This window comes from Ovis canadensis, chromosome 13 (assembly GCF_042477335.2).
Source record: "Ovis canadensis isolate MfBH-ARS-UI-01 breed Bighorn chromosome 13, ARS-UI_OviCan_v2, whole genome shotgun sequence".
NCBI lineage: Eukaryota > Metazoa > Chordata > Mammalia > Artiodactyla > Bovidae > Ovis > Ovis canadensis.
The window spans coordinates 26002780-26025314 of record NC_091257.1 but is presented as its reverse complement, the minus strand read 5'-3'; the positions used below and the strand labels follow the sequence as shown (position 1 = coordinate 26025314).

The window sequence follows — 22535 nt, the reverse complement described above, 5'->3', positions numbered from 1 at the left end:
AGTAGAACGTCTCTTGCTCCTTCCCCTCAATATGTCCCATAGTTTTTAAAGAAGTTAGAGGTATACTGTATTGAGTTATCTAGGGCTGAGTTAATAAATGCCTCCCTAAAGAAGATTGTGAAAATAAGACTCTAATGACTAAATCTTGTAAATATGGATTCTAATCCAATAAGCCTTTTTCTGAACTAGAAATAGTTTTTCCTAATTTGAATTGCATTCCAAACGGAAATGATTCGCAAGGCTAAAGATATCCTTGTTCTCCTAAAAATTTAGTGAGATGATCCATACATTTTTCTGAACAACAAAAAAATGCCTCTTTCTTGTAACCCTTTGTTGCTTTCCACAGAATAAGAGAACATAGCAAACAAAACACACAAAAAATATTTGCTGGAATTTCAGCGACACAGAGTTGGAAAGAACTTTCATTTAGACAGAATGATTACTTGGTAAGTTGAGGTGAGTGGAGCTGGTGGTTTTCAAACATGTCTACAAATTCTTTGACACTTTTCTCATGAAATTCCCTCCCCTTAAATATGTGCTGGCCTCAGTAACTGATTCTAGTGGACAGAGTCTGGGGGAACTGCTATGAAATAGCTTCTGACTTTGCTCTGTGGGGAAGCCACTCTTAGCATCAGTCACCACGCTATGATGAAGCCCGGGCCACATGCTGAGCACATGTCAGTGTCCCCACTGACCGCCCCCCACCTAATGACCCATCCAAAAGCCAGCTCCAATTGCCAGGCATGTGCATGAACAAGCCTTCAAATGAGCCTGGTCCCCACCTTCACAACATCCCAGCTGATAAGGACTGGAGAAGAGATGAGCTGACCTCACTCACTGAGCCTTGCCCCAGCGCAGACTTGTGAACAAAGGAAATGCTGTTTTGAGTCACTAGGCTTTGGGTGATCTCTAATGCAATTTGTTAGCAATAAATAACTGGCACACATACTGATATTAAAAATGGGGTTCAGTGAAGTTCACTCAGTCATACCTGACTCTTTGTGACCCCATGGACTGCATCATACCAGGCTTCCCTGTCCATCACCAACTCCTGGAGCTTGCTCAAACTCATGTCCATTGAGTCAGTGATGCCCCAAAATGAGGTATTGCCATTAAAAAAGAACTAAAACACGTGAGAATGCTTTTGAACCTGGATGTAGGTGGGACCTGAATGGATGCAGAGAAAGAAATGAAAACCCAAAGGGCTTCATGACTTTGTAAACAGAAGCCTGATGGCCCTTGAAGAGGCTGCCAGTGACGGCTTCTAGGCAAGAGAAGAAAATGACACTAAAACATGGGAGGCGGAGATGCTTGCTATGAAGCAGCTGAAAGTAAAGTCAATGAGAAGGATAAGCTTTGAGACAAAAAAAAAAAGGCACTATTAAATATAAAGGAACCAGGACTCACTGGGTTCAATATCTGTATCCCCTTTACAGCATCTCCACCTGTCCAACTGTCACATGATGCAAAAAGACAGAAATGGCTTCTTGGCTAAGATCAAACCTAGGGTGCTGTCGAGGAAAACATGGTCTAAAGGTAAAACCTGTAGGCTGTAAAACCCTTCATTAAGACCCTGGAAAGACTCAAGCTGGTGCCTCAGATTCCTTTAAGGATCTTAAGAGCCTAAGAATTTTAAAGGCATCATCCTGCAAAGCTTCACAGGAAGCCCAAAGTATGATGCTTCCCTCAAATTTAGAGGGTAGCTTTTCCAATGGCATGAGCCCCAATCAAATTCACAAGACACCAAACACTTTAAAGAGAACCTTGGCAGCAAAAATACCGCTTGCTTGCTTGCTTGACCTAACAGAGACCAAGTCTTAGTTACCCAGTCATGTCTGACACTTTGTGACCCCATGGACTGTGGGAGAAGGGATAGGCTACCCACTCCAGTATTCTTGGGCTTCCCTTGTGGCTCAGCAGGTAAAGAATCCACCTGCAATGTGGGAGACCTGGGTTCAATCCCTGCATTGGAAAGAGGCCCTGGAGAAAGGAAAGGCTATCCACTCCAGTATTCTGGCATGGAGAATTCCAATGACTGTATAGTCCCTGGGGTGTCAAAGAGTCAGACACAACTGAGCACTTTCACTCTCACTTTCTCCAGAGGATCTTCCCAACCCAGGGATCGAACCTGGGTCTCCTGCATTACAGGCAGATTCTTTACTGTCTGAGCCATCCGGGAAGTCCAACCGAGATCAAGACATACAAAAGGGCTTTGGGATTTTCTTAGAAGTTTGATAAAGAGGAACCTGGCTTAGGAAACATGACTCAGCTACAGACAGAGGTCATTTCTTAAGAAAAGGACAGCACAGAGCTCAGAGTGTGAGCACAGAAATAAAAGAAAGTATTTCTCATGTGTTCATGAGTGATATGCATTTATAGTCAACACAGTTTATAAACCTGATGCCAGGCAGGATAGACTTCAAAATGAATGACTTTCCTACAAAGAACTTAAAATAATTTTTCATCATTTTGTCATCTTTCTGGAATTTAAACTGCCAACATTTATTTGTTAAAAATAGGGTATTTTACACATAAAATTGACCATCTGCTAATGTCCATGTGTAGAGTCATCTCTTGTGTTGTTGGAAGAGGGCGTTGGCTATGACCAGTGCACTCTCTTGGCAAAACTCTGTTCACCTTTGCCCTGCTTCATTTTGTACTCTGAGGCCAAAATTGCCTGTTACTCCAGGTATCTCTTGACTTCCTACTTTTGCATTCCAGTCCCCTATAATGAAAAGGACATCTTTTTTTTGGTGTTAATTCTAGAAGGTCTTGTAGGTCATCGTAGAACCGCTCAGCTTCAGCTTCTTCGGCATTAGTGGCTGGGGGATAGATTTGGATTACTGTGATATTGAATGATTTGCCTTGGAAACAAACAGAGATCATTCTGCCATTTTTGAAATTGCACCAAAGTACTGCATGTCTGGCATCCCACTCCAGTACTCTTGTCTGGAAAATCCCATGGATGGAGGAGCCTGGTAGGCTGCAGTCCATGGGGTCGCTAAGTCGGACATGACTGAGTGACTTCACTTTCACCTTTCACTTTCATGCATTGGAGAAGGAATTGGCAACCCATTCCAGTGCTCTTGCCTGGAGAATCCCAGGGACGGGGGAGCCTGGTGGACTGCCATCTCTGGGGTCACACAGAGTCGGACACGACTGAAGTGACTTAGCAATAGCAATAGCAACTGCATGTCGGACTCTTTTGTTGACTATGATGGCTACTCCCTTTCTTCTAAGGGATTCTTGCCCACAGTAGTAGATATAATGGTATCTGAGTTAAATTCACCCATTCCAGTCCATTTTAGTTGACTGATTCCTAAAATGTCGATGTTCACTCTTGCCATCTCCTGTTTGACCACTTCCAATTTACCCTGATTCATAGACGTAACATTCCAGGTTCCTATGCAGTATTGTTCTTTATAGCTTCGGACTCTACTTCCATCACCAGTCACATCCACAACTGGGCGTTGTTTTTGTTTTGGCTCCATCTTTTCATTCTTTCTGGAGTTATTTCTCCACTGATCTCCAGTAGCATATTGGGCACCTATCAACCCAGAGAGTTCATCTTTCAGGGTCCTATTTTTTTGCCTTTTCATACTGTTCATGGGGTTCTCAAGGCAAGAATACTCAAGTGGTTTGCCATTCCCTTCTCCAGCAGACCACGTTGTGTCAGAGCGCTCCAGCACGACCCTTTCATCTTGGGTGGCCAGACATAGCATGGCTCGTCGTTTCATTGAGTTAGTCAAGGCTGTGATCCATGTGATCAGTTTGGTTAGCCTTCTGTGATTGTGGTTTTCATTCTGTCTGCCCTCTGAGGGATAAGGATAGAGGCTTATGGAAGCTTCCTGATGGGAGAGACTGACTGTGGGGTCTTATTCTGATGGGCAGGGCCATGGTCAGTAAATCTTTCATCCAAGTTTTTGTTGATGAGTGGGCCTGTGTTCTCTCCCTGTGGTTGGGCCTGAGGTCAAACTATGGTAGGGGTAATGACGGTGATGGCCACCTCTTTCAAAGGACTTGTTCATGCACTGCGGTATTCAGTGCCCCTGACCCCCAGCAAGCCACTGTCGACCCGCCTCTCTGCAGGAGACACCTGGACACTCACAGGCAAGTCTGGCTCAGTCTCTTATGGGGACACTGCCCCTTTCTCCTGGCTCCTGGTTTGTGCCCTCCAAGAATCTGCACTGGTCATACCAAAACACCCTCTTCCAAACAACACAAGAGACGACTCTACACATGGACATCACCAAGTGGTCAATACCAAAGTCTGACTGATTATATTCTTTGCAGCCAAAGATGGAGAAGCTCTATACAATCAGCAAAAAAAAAAAAAAAAGACTGGGAGCTGACTGTGGCTCAGATCATGAACTCCTTATTGCCAAATTCAGACTTAAATTGAACAAAGTACAGAAAATCACTAGACCATTCAGGTATAATCTAAATCAAATCCCTTATGATTATATAGTGGAAAAGACAAACAGATTCAAGGGATTAGATCTGATAGACAGTGCCTGAAGAACTGTGGATGGAGGTTTGTGACATTGTACAGGAGGCAGTGATCAAGACCATCCCCAAGAAAAAGAAATGCAAAAAGGCAAGATGGTTGTCTGAGGAGGCCTTACAAATAGCTAAGAAAAGAAGAGAAGCTAAAGACAAAGGAGAAAAGAAAAGATACAATCATCTGAATGCAGAGTTTCAAAGAATAGCAAGGAGAGATAAGAAAGCCTTCCTCAGTGATCAATGCAAAGAAATAAAGAGAAACAATAGAATGGGAAAGACTAGAGATCTATTCAAGAAAATTAGAGATACCAAGGGAACATTTCATGCAAAGATGGGCACATTAAAGGGCAGAAATGGTTGGACCTAAAGGAAGCAGAAGATATTAAGAAGAGGTGGCAAGAATACATGGAAGGACTATACAAAAAAGATCTTCACAACCCAGATAACCACAATGGTGTGATCACTCACCTAGAGCCAGACATCCTGGATTGCAAAGTCAAGTGGGCCTTAGGAAGTGTCACTACAAATAAAGCTAGTGGAGGTGGTGGAATCCCAGTTGAGTTATTTCAAATCCTATAGATGATGCTTTGAAAGTGGTGCACTCAATATGCCAGCAAATCTGGAAAATTCAGCCATGGACACAGGACTGGAAAAGTCAGTTTTCATTCCAATCTCAAAGAAAAGCAATGCCAAAGAATGTTCAACCAATTGTACAACTGCACTCATCTCACATGCTAGCAAAGTAATGCTCAAAATTCTCCCAGTGAGGCTTCAACAGTATGTGAAATGAGAACTTCCAGATGCACAAGTTGGATTTAGGAAAAGCAGAGGAACTAGAAATCAAATTGCCAATATCCATCTGTTGAATTATAGAAAAAGCAAGAGAATTACAGAAAAACATCTACTTCTGATTTATTGACTACGCCAAAGCCTTTGACTGTGTGGATCATAACAAACTGTGGAAATTCTTCAAGAGATTGGAATGCCAGACCACCTTACCTGCTCCCTCAGAAAACTGTATGTAGCTCAAGAAGCAACAGTTAGAATCAAACATGGAACAACTGACTGGTTCCAAATTGGGAAAAAAGTGCATTGAGGCTGTATATTGTCACCTGCTTATTTAACTTCTATGCAGAATACATCATGTGAAATGCCAGGCTGGAGAAAGTACAAGCTGGAATCAAGATATATGGGAGTAATATAAATAACCTCAGATATGCAGATGACACCACCCTTATGGCAGAAAGCAAAGAGGAACTAAAGAGCTTCTTGATGAAAGGCAAAAAGGAAAGTGAAAAATCTGGCTTAAAACTCAGCATTCAATAAACAAAGATCATGGCATCCAGTCCCATCACTTCATGGCATATAGGTGGAAAAACAATGGTAACAGTGACAGATTTTATTTTCTTGGGCTCCAAAATCACTGCAGATGGTGACTGCAGTCATGAAACTAAAAGAGCCTCGCTCCTTGGAAGAAAAGCTATGATCAACCTAGACAGCATACTAAAAAGCAGAGACATTACTTTGCCGACAAAGGTCTATCTAACCAAAGCTATGGTTTTTCGAGTAGTCGTGGATGTATGTGAAATTTGGACCATCAAGAAAGCTGAGCACCAAAGAATTCATTCTTTTGAATTGTGGTGTTGGAGAAGACTCTTGAGAGGCCCTTGGACTGCAAGGAGATCAAACCAGTCAATCGTAAAGGAAATCAGTCCTGAATATTCACTGGAAGGACTGATGCTGAAGCTGTAGCTCCAATGTGAAGAACTGACTCATTGGGAAAGACCCTGATGCTGGGAGTGATTGAAGGCAGGAAGAGAAGGGGACGACAGAGGGTGAGATGGTTGGATGGCATCACCAACTCGATGTTCATGAGTTTGAGCAAGCTCTGGGGGTTGGTGATGGACAGGGAAGCCTGGTGTGCTGCAGTCCATGGGGCTGCAGAGTCAGACATGAGTGAGCAACTGAACTGACACATAAAATACTGAATGCTAGTGAAATTTTTTTAAAGTGTGGCTATATTTACATTTTACTTTCTAAAGATGCTCTAAAATAATTTTCATCAGTGGTTCAAGATATTCCAGGATAAATATCATCTTACTAAAGTAATTTTTGAAAAATCCCCGTGCATACCTCCGCTCTTTTTTAAAAAAAAAAAAAATCCAACAAAGGAAAAAGACATTCTTTCAGAAACACTGTTCTATACAGACATAGTATTCATTCCTGGTGAAGAGAATAAGCTACAATATTAAAAATGACTCATTCTCAAAAATCTCACAGTAGGGTTAGGATTACAAGAGAAATTCAGAATTCTCAATCAAATCATTACTCAAATTTCTAGACTCTAACAGATGTTTGCGTACAAAGTTCAAGGCAGCATTATTAACAATAGCCAAAAAGTGGAAAACCCCTGATTTCATTGACAGAAGAATGAACACACAAAATATTTTCTATATAATATATTACTTTTGGACTGAATTGTCACAATCTTTTAAATTAAAATCTTACTACAAAAATCATTAATTTTATGAATTCAGTCCATTCCTTCTATAAAGAGTAATTATGTTATTAGTAGCAAGCAGTATCAGTAAAAATACCATAAACTTTTTAATCAATGAGACTTTTCACATTGTCCAAAATATTCTTATATATTACTATTAAAAAAGTTAAAATTCTTCCTCACTATGACAGAAATTAAGAGGTTGACTTACCGATTTTATACTTAACAGGTTTTTCTGAAGCTGTTCGATTTTGCCCGCTTGCTTTTTGACTGTAGTTTGTAACTCGGCATTTTCAATTTCAAGCCTAAAATGCAGATTTTAAAACAATGATTCTCACACATGGGGTTTTTTGTTTAAAGATTTTTGTTGAATGTGGACCATTTTTAAGGTCTTTATTGATCTACTGCCATATTGCTTCTGTTTTATGTTTTAGTTTTTTGGCTGTGAGGCACGTGGGATCTTAGCTCCCCAACCAGGGATCAAACCCACACGCTCTGCCTTGGAAGGCAGAGTTTTAACCACTGGACTGTCACGGCAGTCCTTCACACACAGATTTTTAAAATACCACACTGTTTCTGAACAAACATCTGCAGTTCAATTACAGAGGATCTTAGAATTCAGAAAAGTAAGTGATTTGGCAACTGTACTGTTTTTCTAGTTGTGTTTCGTGGACAATCGGCTTCCCTTGGCTCAGACGGTAAAGAAACTGCCGGCAATGCAGGAGACCCAGGTTTGATCCCCAAGTCAGGAAGATCCCCTGGACAAGGAAATGGCAACCCACTCCAGGATTCTTGCCTGGAGAATTCCATGGACAGAGGAGCCTGGTGGCCTATAGTCCATGGAGTTGTAAAGAGTCAGACATGACTCAGTGACTAACACTTTCACTTTTCACTTGTGGATAATGTGCAAAATATGGAAATAATGGGGGAAAATTATGCATCTCAAAACAGCTCAAAGCTGAAATATTACCCAGCTTCACAATGATGTTTTTATTATCATTACTGATCTAATTCTCATATTATACTGCTTATCTGCTTTATATTTGTTTTCTGTGCTGCTTTAAATCATACTTTTGGATGTGATCCTGTGTTTTTTCAGCACATCTCACGGCCTTTGTATGTTGATCCTTTGTTTCTTGAAACTAAAAAGAAAGAAAAAAAAGGAAAAAAAAACCTTTTAATTACTAATAACCTAGTGAATCTGCCAATGTCAGTTTCTGTCTCCTTCATCTGCATATGGTTTATGGCTGCTTTCCTGCCATCCAGCAGAGCTGAGTTGTTACAATAGACACCTCACAGTCCAAAAAATGAAAATATTTACTGTCTTCCCTTTGTACATTATTGACCTCCCCTTTAGCACTCAAACACAAAATCATTCATGCTTTAAATTAGATTTTCTCAAATAAATACACAAATTTATTTATAAACTTGCCAAATGGGAAAAGACAGAAAATTACCTGATGATAAACATATATATATATATATTTTTTTTATTCCAAGCTCCACATCAGCCATCACTTTAAATATCCACATATGGGAATGACCATGGCTCTTCCAGTGATTAATAGAGCTAGCACTGCTGTTGGTGACAACCAGATGCTTCAGAGACTAGTGTGAGAGGCAGTAGCTACATGGGAGCCAGAATCTGTGGGCCTGTGTTCCAATTCCATCAGTTCTGAGCTGTGAGTCCTGGGGCAAATTATTTAACCTTACTGTATCTCAGTTTCTCCATCCATAAAATGGGGATAATGGTAGCATCAACCTCAGTGGGATGCTGGGAAGATTAAATTGGGGACTACACATAATGTATTTAGAAGAGGACGTGGCAGATACTAAGAGCTGTTTGTAATTGGCATTATTACGGTTGCTGTATTTTATCTGCAAAACAATTTGATACTTCAGGCAGACGACATGCTAACGGAAGTGGTCTTCTACACAAGTCATAGTGAGCTCACTCTCCATACCGTTGCAAGGAGCAGTAAGGGGGAGCATGAGGCCCAGAACACACGTGTCCAGACTTCAAAAATGTTCACTGACTCCACTAACCAACTAGTACTCTAGTACTTTTCTCCACTTACAGTACTTTGCAACTTACTTCCTCTCTGTACTACTCAGTGGACAATGACCACCGGTTAACATGCAAATAGCACCTCCTGGTCAGAGTGGTACAGAACCTTACACAGCCGTCAGAAGAAGGGTGAAGTCACTGCCATGGGAATATTACCCTACTGCTAAATCAACGTTCTGAGTCAATTCATTCCCACAACTGTTAATGTCTAGCCAGTACTCCGGTGAGAAAATTAAGGTTATGAAGTATGGATATCAGAGAAGCTATTCCCAGAACTTTACAGCTGGTTAAAGGCTAGAAATCTGTAAATCCCACTTCTGCCTACATAATGAAGGAAGGCAAATTTACACTTTTCTCCCAGAGTCAGGGAGAGAAATGAGTATTTAATTGAACAATTCTCCTCTATTAGACTAAGCGCTTTCAATTTTACATTTAGTTCCTTAAAATACATTTTAATAAAAGTTTTACTATACAAACATCTTCAAGAAGAAATAACTGGCGTGGGATGAAGTACTTAGTTGTGTCCTAACAATTGTTAAACTAAACTGTTTTCCATTTATGCAAGACAAGTGCTGTGCATATCCATAAATATTCCCTGTTAGAACAAGGTATACCTAGATAAGATTCTCCCTCGTGAAAAAAATGACAACAATGCAAAATTAAGGGCTAAATTGTTCTTCACAGACTACATAACAGGGCTGAAGAGAAAAGGCTCCGTGGGGGCTGGACAGTCAGGAAAGCTCCATGGAGGAGGCGAGACTGGGCACCGGGTCTAAATAAACGGAGGACTACCCGAGAGGAAAGAAACCGTGAAGACAGAAAGGGCAGTCTGAGCAAAGGCCAAGAAAGGAGAAATCAGCCAGCTAACTCAGGGTAAAATCCCACCACAGGGAAATAAAAACATGTCCATCCAGAAAGGTATAAACCAATGTTCACAGCAGCATTATTAATAGTTGCAAAGTGGAAACAACCCAGATCTCCATCAACTTATGGATGGATAAATATAGCCACGTACTGTTTATTGTTGGACAGTTAACAGGAACGGAAGAACCGATACGTGCTATAACATGGATGAACCGCAAAAACATGACGTCAAATGAGAAAAGCTAATCCCAAAGGAGCATACTGCATGATTCCATTTATATAAATTACCTGGCATGTTTCCAGAGACGGATATTAGACTGGGGTTGCCTGGGGCTGAGGGAGATGGGGGGGGCCTTAGGAGGTAGCTAAGGGATGCAGGGTTTCTTTGGGGGGGTGATGGAAATGCTCTAAAATTGACTGTAGTCACAGGTGACACCTCTCTAGACTAAGAGATACTGATCTACACACTTGGAATGGGTAAATTATATGATACATGAATTATATCTCAATAGCTTTTTAAAAATCCAAAGGCACTATCTAGATAATGTTCTTAATTCTGTATTTTCGATGGACGTGTTATACTCCATCTGAGTACCTCCATGCTTTTACAATGTATCCTAAATGAAAAGAAAAGAAGGCAGTGCCTAACTTCAGCTGGTTTGTATAATACAATTTTTGCACAAGTTATTCTGAAATGCAGGAAATAAATATATACAGAACTCCACAGCCATTCACAAAAGTGAAGATGAGAAATGATAATTTTCTGGAACATTCCATTAAACATTATCCTCTGATTTTATCTGGCTTGCCTCATCATGGTAATACAGGGATCACGAAATAAAATATTGTTCAATAGGAAAAAAAGTCTCTCAACCTGTGTGAAGAATGATGCACAATTCTCCACTTTCCTAAGGGTATATAATATACAAAAATATATATATATATATATGCAAATGGCAGAATGAAAGTCAGAGTTTAAGAAACAAGTGCACTTAAAGATTAATACAATTATAGTAAATTACTAGTAATGAAAATAAAAAGAAAGCTGTCCATGAAAATGAGCATCCTAAAACACTTTATCCTATGTATTAACTGTCGACACATTCAATTTCACACATACCTGACTTGTGAGTTGACGTAAGTTGCTCTTTAAATCCAATGCCTCAACTTCTAACTTGGCACGGTGACATGACATGACGTCCAGGGATGCCTCCAACGCAGACTGCTTTTTGAAGGTGTCAGACAGTTCTTGTTGAAGGTGTTTCACAACTGCCTAATAAGACGCCTGTCACTGAGTTTATCCAGTCACTTTACTCTTACGTTACGTTAGTAATAGAGGACTCCAACACATGTACTTTGAAAACTATCCCCATGGACACCAACTCACCTTCTTTTCCTCCTCCCTGAATGTGGTTACAGACCCAGAAGGGCTCCCCACCGGCCTTCCTGATATTAAGTTCCTCAGACGAAGGAGGCAGCCCCACTGTCCACACCCTGCCCCTCCCGATAAATCTGCAGAGCTTCACCACCTCACGTCCAGAATGAAACAGGTGTGTAGGTGGGACAAGCGGTGGAAAATTCCACACTGTGAAAACATTTTTCCTCTTTCTTTATTAGAGCCTTCAATTAACATCAGAGACCTTCACATATTCAATCCAGTGCTCAGATCTTTCCAATAGATTCCTTCCTCAGCAAAAAAAATTAGGCCATTCCCTTGCTACTTACCTATTTTATATCCAGTCATGTGTCTATGTTAATCCCCAACTCCTAATTTATCCCTCCTCCCCACCTTTACCCTTGGCTAACCATAATATTCTGCAGGCATCTACATGGGAAAGGATCTGAAAAAGAATAGATATATGGATACCTATAACTGAATCAACTAGCTGTACATCTGAAACTAACGCAAAACTGTAAATCAACTATATTCCAATATAAAAGAATAACGAAACTTTAAAAATGAGGTTGCTCCTATGCCTTCAAGGAGCCTCGATAACCTGGCCTCCACCTGCCTACAGACCGCAGCCCCTACAGCCCTCTCCCTGACTCACTCCGCCCTGCTGCTCACGAATCCTGCCAGCCTCCATTTTTATTGGGTCAACTGGTATTCAAATGACAGTAATTGACCCTTAAAATGAGAATTAGGAGCAAACTGTTTGTAAAAATGTTCTAAGTAAATGGCGTAAATAGCAGTGGGAAGATTAAATCAAGAAGAGCTTGGTTAAAGTTCACCACTTGAGTCCCAAATTATGATTTAATGACAAGTATATTTAAATGACTTGTCAATGAATTCTCAATTTAATTACAACTCTTTAAAGAGTTGAGAGGCCATAAGAATAAATGACTCAAGCCTGAAATGTTTTCCAAGTTAATTCAAATTTACATGAATAAACTAAAATTATACCAACAAATATGACAAAAAAGTGTGACAAGCTACTGAAGCCAAAGTATGATATATAAGTAATAGCATCTGGGAAACCTGGAATTGACTGTCAAGGTAATCCATGTTACTGAAGCTTAATTTCAAAATATTCAATTTAAGTTTGAGAGTTTCTTTTATCTGCTTCATCATGATACTGACATGTGGTTACATAGAGATTAAAATTAGTATCTGAATAGTAAAAGAGTAAATTACTAATACCCATCTATATTAAAAATTTAGAACTGAATCTCTTAACATTTCATAAGCGACATGATGTCTCCACTCAAAGTGAAGCATCTCTCGGGTCTAATTTTTATTTGCCAGATACAAGGTGTGCTTTTAGGCTGGTTTAGAGACCATAGATTCACAGCCTGTGTGTTTTTTATATTCAGCTAGATTCAACATTTAGCCAGAATTAAGAATCACTTTGAATTTTCTTTCAGGAAGGCGGAGAGTTGTTTCTCCTTCTGGGTACTTACTTCTCTTTCTGCTTTCTCATTTTCGTACTGATGCATTCTCTCTTCTACATGATTCCATTTGTTGACCAACTCCTTGTTTCTTTCCTCCAGCATCAGAACTTGTTTCTCACGTTCAGCATGTTTCCTCACGATCTGCTGTAACTGGTCTTGGATGCTAATGACCATCTTCTCTTTACTGTCGGCTCTGTTTTGTGCATCCTCCAGTTGCTGTCGGAGCAACATGTTTTCACTCTGGAGCTGAGATAATCTCTCCTCTAAGGATTCCTGCTTTCCAAGGTATTCATGCACTTTGCCTTGTTCGTTCTGATACTTGTGTGCAATTTCCTCCCTTTGACACTCTGTTTGGCCTAAGTCTCTCTGGACACGTTCTAACATCAAAGTCTTTTCTCTGAGATCATCTCTCGTCTGATGCAGCTTTATGTTTAGCTGATTGAATTTATTTTTCATTTTAGAAAGTTGCTGGGAAAGCATCTCATTGTTACTTTCCAGCTTAGCCATATTGAACTTCATTTGGTCCTGCAAGCGTAACCTCTTCTCTTCTGCTTTCTGGGAGGCAAGTTCCAGGTCTGTTTGTGATGTCTGACCTTGATCATGATCGTGTGTGGCAGCAGCCAGTCTAGAATGGTAGGATTCCACTTCTGTTTCCAGTCTTTGTTTGCTTTGTTTGGCATTTTCCAGCTCAGGGTTTAGCATTGTGTTTTCAGCTATCGGAACGTTAAGCTGACCAGTATGCTGGAATATGGCCTTTGTCAACGTTTCCTTGCTCAATTTTTTTGCCTTTTGAGGATAATCATTCTCTCCTTTTACAATGTCACTATCCTCAAAACATTTCTTTTCTTGTTCCTGGTTCTGATTTTTCACTGTGTCTGTTTCCAGTCTTAGGCTGGTAATTTCATCCTGCATGAGGTTTTTGCGCAACTGATGTTTTGCTTTTCTACCACTGTCAGAAACCTAAGTGAGACAAAGGAGACTTTTAGTTAGTACTCAATAAAATGACATTTCATCATTTCCTCTGAAATGAAAGACTAACCTGTATGTTTCTACAATGAAAAGACTGCACCAAGTAGATCTCCAAGTAGGGAAAATAAGGTTCGAAACCTCAGACCTTATTATACAAGCAGAGATTCCCAAAGGTTCAAAAATTTAATGGAAGACAATGAATCCATGAAAGGAGAAAGAAAGCCCAAGGGACTTTTCAAGAAGCTCAGAACTGGAAAGGCTTCTCTCTGAATTACAACAAACACAGAAGGCTTAAAATAAAAGATTTATAGATCTGACTACACTTAAAACTTGTATCTGATGTGGAATATTTATGTAATGGAAAATTATGAAGCCATAAAAAATAATGAAATAATGCTATTTGCAGCAACAAAGACGGACCTAGACATGATCACACTAAGCGAAGTAAGTCAGACAAAGACAAGTCATACTGTGTATATGTGGAATCTAAAAGGAACTTATTACAAAACAGAAAGAGACCCACAGACACAGGAAACGAACTTACTCACCATAAGGGAAAGGGGGTAGGGGAAGAGATAAATTAGGAGGCTGGGTTTAACACATACCATTTTATATACAGACAAGTGTATACAAAATAACCAGGAAGGGTCTACTGTACAACATACGGAGCTACATTTAATATTCTACAAGCAGAATCTGAAAAGGAATGTGTGTGTGTGTGTGTGTGTGTGTGTGTGTGTGTATGTGTTAGTCAGTCATGTCCAACTCTTTGCGACCCCATGGACTGTGGCCCACCAGGCTCCTCTGTCCATGGGATTCTCCAGGCAAGAATACTGGAGTCGGTTGCCATTTCCTCCTCCAGGGGATCTTCCCAACCCAAGGATCAAACCCAGGTCTCTTGCATTGCACGTGGATTCTTTACTGTCTTAGCCAGCAAAGAAGCCCCATTTGTATAATATACACACACATATATACATATATGTCTGAATCACTGTGCTGTATACCTGAAACTAATAGAATATTGTAAATCAATTATAATTCCATAACAACACCACTCGCTGCCTTTAAAAACACTACATCTAATACCTCCTATACAGCTACTTCAAGTAAGAGCCTTAGCTCTGTATATATTTAAATAAATGCAATTTCATACAAAAATTGTTTTCTTGAGAATATGCTACCTCTCTAACATTTTAAGAGGCAATTACAGGCTTATACCTACTGACAACTGTACTGAGCACTTCTACAAACATCAATTAACTCATTAGCTATAATGATTCTGGAAAGGAAGAAGTTAAAACTATGTAAGTAAGCTGCAGGCTTTTCACCAGGTCTTCTGACTCTGTGAGTCCTCTTACATCAAACCACAGTCAATTCTCTAGTACAAACATATCAATACAAAATAATCCTCCTATTTCATTCATGGTATATACACTAATGGTAAATAAGGCAAAATTTAGAGAGGTCTTAGAGAATCATGAGATTATTTGCTGCTGCAATAACTTTCATTCTCTCTTCATACTGTTTAAAATAGTAAGATGGGGGAAATACAATGAGAAACATAATTATCACTAAATGTATACTATGGCATATGTATCACTGTTTCCTTGTACTGACACAGGACACTACACAGAGCAGAGGGTTCATTTTATACAAGTACAAGAATGACTTCCTATGTGGTCTCTGAACTGCCTATAGTTTCCTCCTTACCTTCAGTGGAAGTGATAAACTAACCTAATCATCTATCAAGGAAGGGAAATCTCTACCAAATGCCAGAATACCTACTGTTAGGAGCAAGAGATTTTTTACTTTTTTTTCCTTGGTGGGAGGGGAACTTTTATAAATTTATTCTAAAGAAACAACTTTTTAAAGTGTACAGAAGTATTTTTACAACTGATGTCGCAATTTTTACCAATTGAAAAACTGTAAATGACATGAAAAGGCCGTTGGTAGGGTACTGGTTGAAAAAATGACAGTGGAGCCAAGAACAGACTCTGATTTAGACGCTGAAGATGATGACGTGCATGGTGTGACCGACACGCTCACTCCAGAGCAGGGGTCTTTTGGTCGGGTAATGCCGTCATCAGTGAAGCACACACGGTCCTGGCCTAAACCACAATCAGGGTCCCGGCTCTGATAGACAGTTGCAAAAATTTGAGATCAATTCCTATGGAAAATATTAAAGGCCTGTCCTTGGAAGAGGCCATGGTGTGTCCCTCCCTACCTGACTGCTGTAGGCAAATGGATTTGAATTACAAATACTACTTTCCCAAGCTCTTCCTGAGAGCTTTTTGTTGTGGGAGATCTGCTGCTAGGACCTTGGGCATGGGACCCGGTCTTCGTTTGAGAGGGACATTGGGTGGGGGAGTGAATTCCTCTGCTCTGAGATGCCACTCGGGAGCTCTGCAGAATGAAGGACAACCAACTGGAAAAAATCCACGGGGAGCGTTCTTGCACCTCTTGAGGACACCAGTTAAACACAGCTGTCCTTGAGGACTCTACTGTGAGGCAGAACCCAGCTGGGAACGCTGGAGCCAGCTCTGAGCTGTTCATGGAGCAGGTGGACGAGGGCTGACAAGCACAGGGGGAGGGGGTCCACGACCCTCAGCCACCTGCCAGATGGCAACGGGGAACTTTTAGAGTAAAGCATATCACCATCCTTGGAAGCAGTTTCAGATGACTGAGCTAAGTCATCAAGGTCATTCATGTAGTTAATTTGTTCTTTGACCTACACATAAATAATACTGGTTCACAATGTCCTTAAAATATGTATGAAATATACCAAGTGTACAAAGGTGATAAATATCTTTATCAAAGCAAAAGCAGAGCCTTCTTAAAAGAACAGGTTTTTATCAATAGGATAACTTTATCAACAGAGTTCTAAATTATGTTTTCAAAGTAAATGTCTCTTCAGCAAAGGAAGATTTTCTATTTTGCCACCATTCCTTTTACAAAGTATTTTTCAGAGGATAATATATTTTATTTTTTTATTTTTTAAATTTTAATATCTTTAATTCTTACATGCGTTCCCAAACATGAACCCCCCTCCCACCTCCCTCCCATATATTTTAAAGTTAATTTTTTTTTTACTATACCTTCTTCTTTTCATATGCTGTTTTCCTTGCAGTCCTAAAAAAAACAAATGATTCTTTTCAGACTAAAATTTAATAACTCAAAAATATAAACAATACCTTAACATTTGTTTTTTTATATAACATCTTTGCATTCATAAGTAATTTCTATAAAGGGATGAAACAACAAAAAAGAGTAGCATTAAAGGAAAAAGAAAAAATATCTGTAATATTAATAAAACATTAAATTTAAATCAAAGGAAAAAGAAAAACCTAACATTACTTGCATTATGTGATAGAAGCAGTATTCCAGGGTTTTTTTTGCAGTTCTCATTTTTAATAAGAACTAACTTTTATGACAATAAAACCTATTTTGGAAGTATTCCCTAAGTCCTTATAAGAAAGAAACCCATTTTTTTTATCACCATGATATTAGCTTTTTGAGGGCTTATTATGCAATGGCTATGCATTATTACAAGCCTTTGACATGTCTTAAAGGCATTTTAATCCTCACGATCATTCTTGGAGATAGGTAATATATTAGATCCTTTAGTTAGGAAGACATGGAGCAAAGAAAGGCCGAGGAACTTGCCCAAGACCACACAGCAGTTCACCAACAGCCCAGTATTCAAACCCAGGAAATCTGGCCTCAACACTGCTGTTCCAAAATATGCTGAGAAAGTGATATTGAAAAGTCTTTTGAAGTAATATGATACCAAATGAATCTATATTATTATTTCATGTCTAGCTATAACTACAAATGATAATTCTGAATCTTAAAACATATTTCTAACAAAACAAAAAGACTTTAGATGTAGGCAATATTTAGATGTAGGAAATCTACTTTCAATAAAGATTTGTTTTTTGTAAAGAAATCCATCAATACACATTGATTCACCCATTCTGCTGTTTCTTCATGCATCTGACATACACTTACTGAGCACACAATATGTGTTAATGACACTTTTAGTACAGGAAGCATGGTTTTTGCCATTTAGATCTTTATCACCCAAAGTAATAAACTGTAAAAGATTGTTAATTGTTTCTATTGAAAATAAACAAAATCCTCCCCTTTTCCCTGGAAGCTATAAACAACTATGAAGTTAATATGATGTGATGTTTCAGAAAAATCATAGCTACCTATGATGATACTATCAACTAGAATCATCAAGGAATGATTAAATCCTATTCAGTATAACCTAAGTATTTGTAAATTCATGATTATATAATTTTTAAAAATCTATGTATGATAGAATTAAGTAATCATCTACATATTCATTTACATAAGAATATTATGCTTCAGAGCCAATGAACAAGCCCTTACCAAAAACTACATATGAGCAGAAGTACATATGTACATAATAATCACGTACAATAATAAGAATGTACAATTAATTTATTGTAATAGTTTACAGATAATGTCATACAATCAATAAGCTTTCTAATTTGGAAATGCAATTAAGATTAAACTCAATAAACACTTCCTCTGCTGGCTCATTTCCAACAGCATACACACTCTACAAACTCCCATCTTAACATAAAACAAGAAGCAAACTCCTTTGAGCTCCACATTCCTCTTCAGTTACCATCCAGGTCTCTCCATTGCCTCTTCCAGGAAGTACTCCCTACGGAGCTGTTTATGTGTATTCACTACAGTCCAGCTTCCAAGTGGACTATTTACTGAAACGACTTCCTGCCAAAGGCACAGGTCCTCTCCTTAACCCTTCTGCAGTGTTCATCCAGTAGAGTTGAGGATTCTCTTCTCTTGGCCTGTATACTATATTATGCTGCTCTATTTCCAGAAGAAGTATTCAGTGCTAATATTTCTTCCCCTAGAAATAAAGAATTTGTCCATGTTACCTGCCATCATCTTGATCCACTTTCCTTAAAATGCTGTCATCATTCACGTGTAGCAGGCCACCAGTCAGTGAATCGGTCTTTTTCAATATTGGTGCAATCACACGTTCGTCCTGTGTCCATTTGCCATTGTTCTTTTTCTCTGTTTCCTTCCTGGGCACACCACGATCACTACTTTAAAAAGTCCACAAAAAAGCATTGTTTTCAAATAATTCGACTAATAAAGAATAAAAAAACAATTCTTGTAAAATTCCAACTCTTACCCAGATTAAGTCATTGATTAATTCACAAAATAGTTATGAAGTACCAACCATATGCAAGAAAACAAGAAAGTGATAAGTGAAATAAGGAAGGCTTTACAGAAGTGAAGAGAGGAGGTCAACAGGAAGAGAAAAGCAAGAAATCATTCTACTGGAGATTAGAATGTGAGTACCCAGATCAGACACACAGCATCTAGGTCGTTTCCTAGGAATCTGGAAGGAAGAGTATAAAACACATGGAAGAAAGTAGAGAGATGCATCTGGAAAGACCTTGGGAAGAACCTCAAGGGCTACACTGAAAACCTGGAGTCCACTGGCTAAACATGATGATTCTTAGACATGGGAGCCATAATTAGATTCACACTATATTTTTTGTTTTGCTTTTAAATACATTAATGTTTAATTTAGGAATTTCCCTGGTACTCCAGTGCTTAGGAATCTGCCTGCTAATGCAGGGGGCACAGGTTTGATCCCTGGTCAGCTGAGGAGCAATGAATCCTGTGCTCCACAACCACTGAAGCCAGCACCCCAGAGCCCATGCTCAGCATCAGGAGAAGCCCCCACAATGGGAAGCCCAAGCACTGTGGCTGCAAAGAACCAGTGCAGCCAAAACAAAAAAAAAGACCCTCAAAGAAAAAGCAACACTTCATTTAGGTGATTTTTAAAATGAGACGTGGCACGTCCACCATGAAAGAAGAAATCAAATTTAGGCGGGGCAGGGGGCAGTTTACTTGTAAACCACCCACATGAGTGACGGCAGCATCATGGATGAAAGGCAGGTGCCTTATCAGTTCTGCTGCCACCAACAACAATTCGGCCTCCATCCATGGACATACTCAAGGTGGTAGGAGGAGAAAACTGCCAGCCAAGAGTACTCTATCCAGAAAAGGTGTCTTTCAGAAATGAAGGAGAAATAAAAACTGTCCCAGACAAAGCAAACCTGAGGGAGTTCATCACCACTAGTCCCGCCTCATAAGAAATGCTGAAAGAAGTCCTCAGACTGAAATGAAAGGATATTCATTAGTGACATAAAATAAATTTAAATCTATAACACACTGGTTAAAGCAAGTATGCAGTCAAATCCAGAATACTCTGATACTGTAACATGGTGGTATGTTAACAAAGTAACTCTAGTATTAAGGCTAAAGGACAAGAGTATTAAAAATAACTATATCCCTAGTAAAATATGAAATTCATAAATCACAAACATTAGCTCAAGTCAGAAATGATTTTACAGGAAAGTAACAAATGACCTACTGTTAAATATTGATATAGGCTTACCTATCAGAACCTTTACTCTCCATAGCAGGAAACACCTGCTTGTTATTTCCTCCACTCTTTCTCTGCTGAATCAATCGACTCTCAGCAGCAGCATCGCACACGTTGTCTGATACTTTTACTTCACTACTTCTGTTCTTCTTTTCTCCTTCAACCTTTAATGAAAGTTTGACACTAAGAATAATTGCTAGGACTTAATTCTAGAGACTCTGTTTTCAATTTATTATTTGACTCAGCGTTTGCCCTGATTTTAAGTGATAAAAATATATTTGTGCTTACATTAATTTTATCACTTATAAGTCACTGAAATTTTTGTAAAATGTGCTTCTTTCTGAGGGAAAGAAACAAAATTCCCAAAATTTCAAGAAAGGCTTTCTTCATAAGATGCAATTATTCACATCCAGTCTTCCCCATCTGACTGGCAGAGATAGAGAAATAAAAACACACAACATCTGGCCTCTTTGGTCTTTACCACCTGGATTTTCCATTAAACAGTCAGATGGAGAGGATGTGACACCTTAGTGCCTCAGAGACAGAAAGGAAACTCTCTTCTTACTGCACGAAAGCTATTCTTTCCCCACTGCCTCTTCCAATTCTTTTTTCATTTGGATCCAGGAGATAGCAAAAACCTGGTGGTGTTCACTGAAATATACGAACCAAAGTTTACCAAAACACAGGAGCAGAATGAAACTGAAGAGGTGTTAGTGTGGAATTCTGGAATATAAGTAATGCTTCCCAATTCCACATTCAATAACCATCAAATTTATAGCTAGAGGGTATAGAAATAACTATCTACCTTTGCCCCACTATTTACCAATAACAACTTTAAAATAAAAACAGGTTAAATGATTTGTTCAAAGCCCCTAAAGTGGCCTTCCCTAACATTTTATGGCACCAAAAGAGGTGATACAATTCTGTAATCTTGAATCTGATAAAATTACCAAATGAATTCCTCAAATGAATCAGGTAAGTTAAAAGCGTGACTTCGGCAAAGTAATTTAATTCATTAGTTGGGGTAGAGTTCATTCTCCTTTTTCTCTAAAGGAGAATAGCTAGAATAGCTACATTTTTTTCTTTTTTTGTCTTACACAAAAGAGCAAGCAAGTTTAAAAACCTGCTACTGAAGAAAGAAACATCTCACAGCATCTCAAACCTCAGTTCTTTCCTTTGGAGATAAACACTTGATATTTTTTCTTTTTTTTGCTGAGGGTTTATACTACCTATGGGCTTCCCTGGTGGCTCAGATGTTAAAGAATCTGCTTTCAATGCAGGAGACCTGGCTTCGATCCCTGGGTTGGGAAGATCCCGTGGAGAAGGGAACGGCTATCCACTCCAAAGATATTCTGGCCTGAAGAAATCCATGGACAGGGGAGCCTGGCCAGCTACAGTCCATGGGGTTGCAAAGAGTCAGACACGACTGAACAACTCTCTCACACACATATACCACCTATGTGATAAAATCACACATGTCGAAACTTACTACATTTTAGTAAACAACATAGTAAAGAGGTCTCTCTCAAAAGAGACATCTGAAAGTGGTGATTAAGGCGTATGTGGGAGTGCATGTATTTGTTATTAAAAACATCCTGGCCATGCTGGAAATCTAAGTGCCCAGGGACTGAGGAAAGCAGAGAAGATCACACATATTCAACCACAATGAAGAGATTAGAGGGAATACGTGTTTATGTCCCTTCTCTCAGCTTCTGCTTTCTTCCCATTCTGTAGAAATGCAACTTATATTTAATCCAACAAAGTTAAAAAAAAAACAACAGTGCAAAATGTTAAGGAGTTGATCATACTCCTTAAACACTTTCCTTGGTGCTTATTCTGGCTCAGATGGTTACATAGTATGTAGCTAAATGAGTTTCCCAGTCCATATGAAAGACTGACATAGAATTAGATTGATTGAAGGACAAAAGCCATGAAAACAGTTTCCTGAACTCCTATTATTTGGATAGCATAAATAATCTATTTCTACACAATTACCTATTTAGATGACCCCACTTTATTCATAAGTAGAAATCAAAATGGACCAGATCATCCAGAAAGGGAAAAACCAAAGCGAGAGCAAATGAACCTCTACCTCTTTTGGAAGCTGAACGTTCTTTTTCCAAAGCTAACAACACTACTTATAACATGTCTACTGCCTTCTTAAACCTCTGCATATCCTCCTGTAATTCTTCCTTTAGATACACTTCGGATGCTCTGTGACTATTCGGTGGAGAAGAATTCCCATTTTCTAAACCGGGTTCCACGCTTTCATCGTCACTAGC

General features: G+C 39.2%; 1 protein-coding gene across 1 annotated transcript in view; it reads right to left on the bottom strand.

The window, feature by feature from the left end:
* Nucleotides 1-22535, bottom strand: part of LOC138417303 (ankyrin repeat domain-containing protein 26-like) — a 78061-nt gene that overhangs the window by 9596 nt on the left and 45930 nt on the right. Inside the window, exons 19-26 of the mRNA XM_069547146.1 lie at nt 20266-20417; nt 19925-19984; nt 18728-18898; nt 16892-16925; nt 12837-13787; nt 11056-11208; nt 8075-8145; nt 7215-7308 (exon numbers count right to left, since the gene is read on the bottom strand). Of these exons, the coding sequence (XP_069403247.1) occupies nt 7215-7308; nt 8075-8145; nt 11056-11208; nt 12837-13787; nt 16892-16925; nt 18728-18898; nt 19925-19984; nt 20266-20417 (1686 nt within the window). The remainder of the gene's footprint in view (nt 1-7214; nt 7309-8074; nt 8146-11055; nt 11209-12836; nt 13788-16891; nt 16926-18727; nt 18899-19924; nt 19985-20265; nt 20418-22535) is intronic.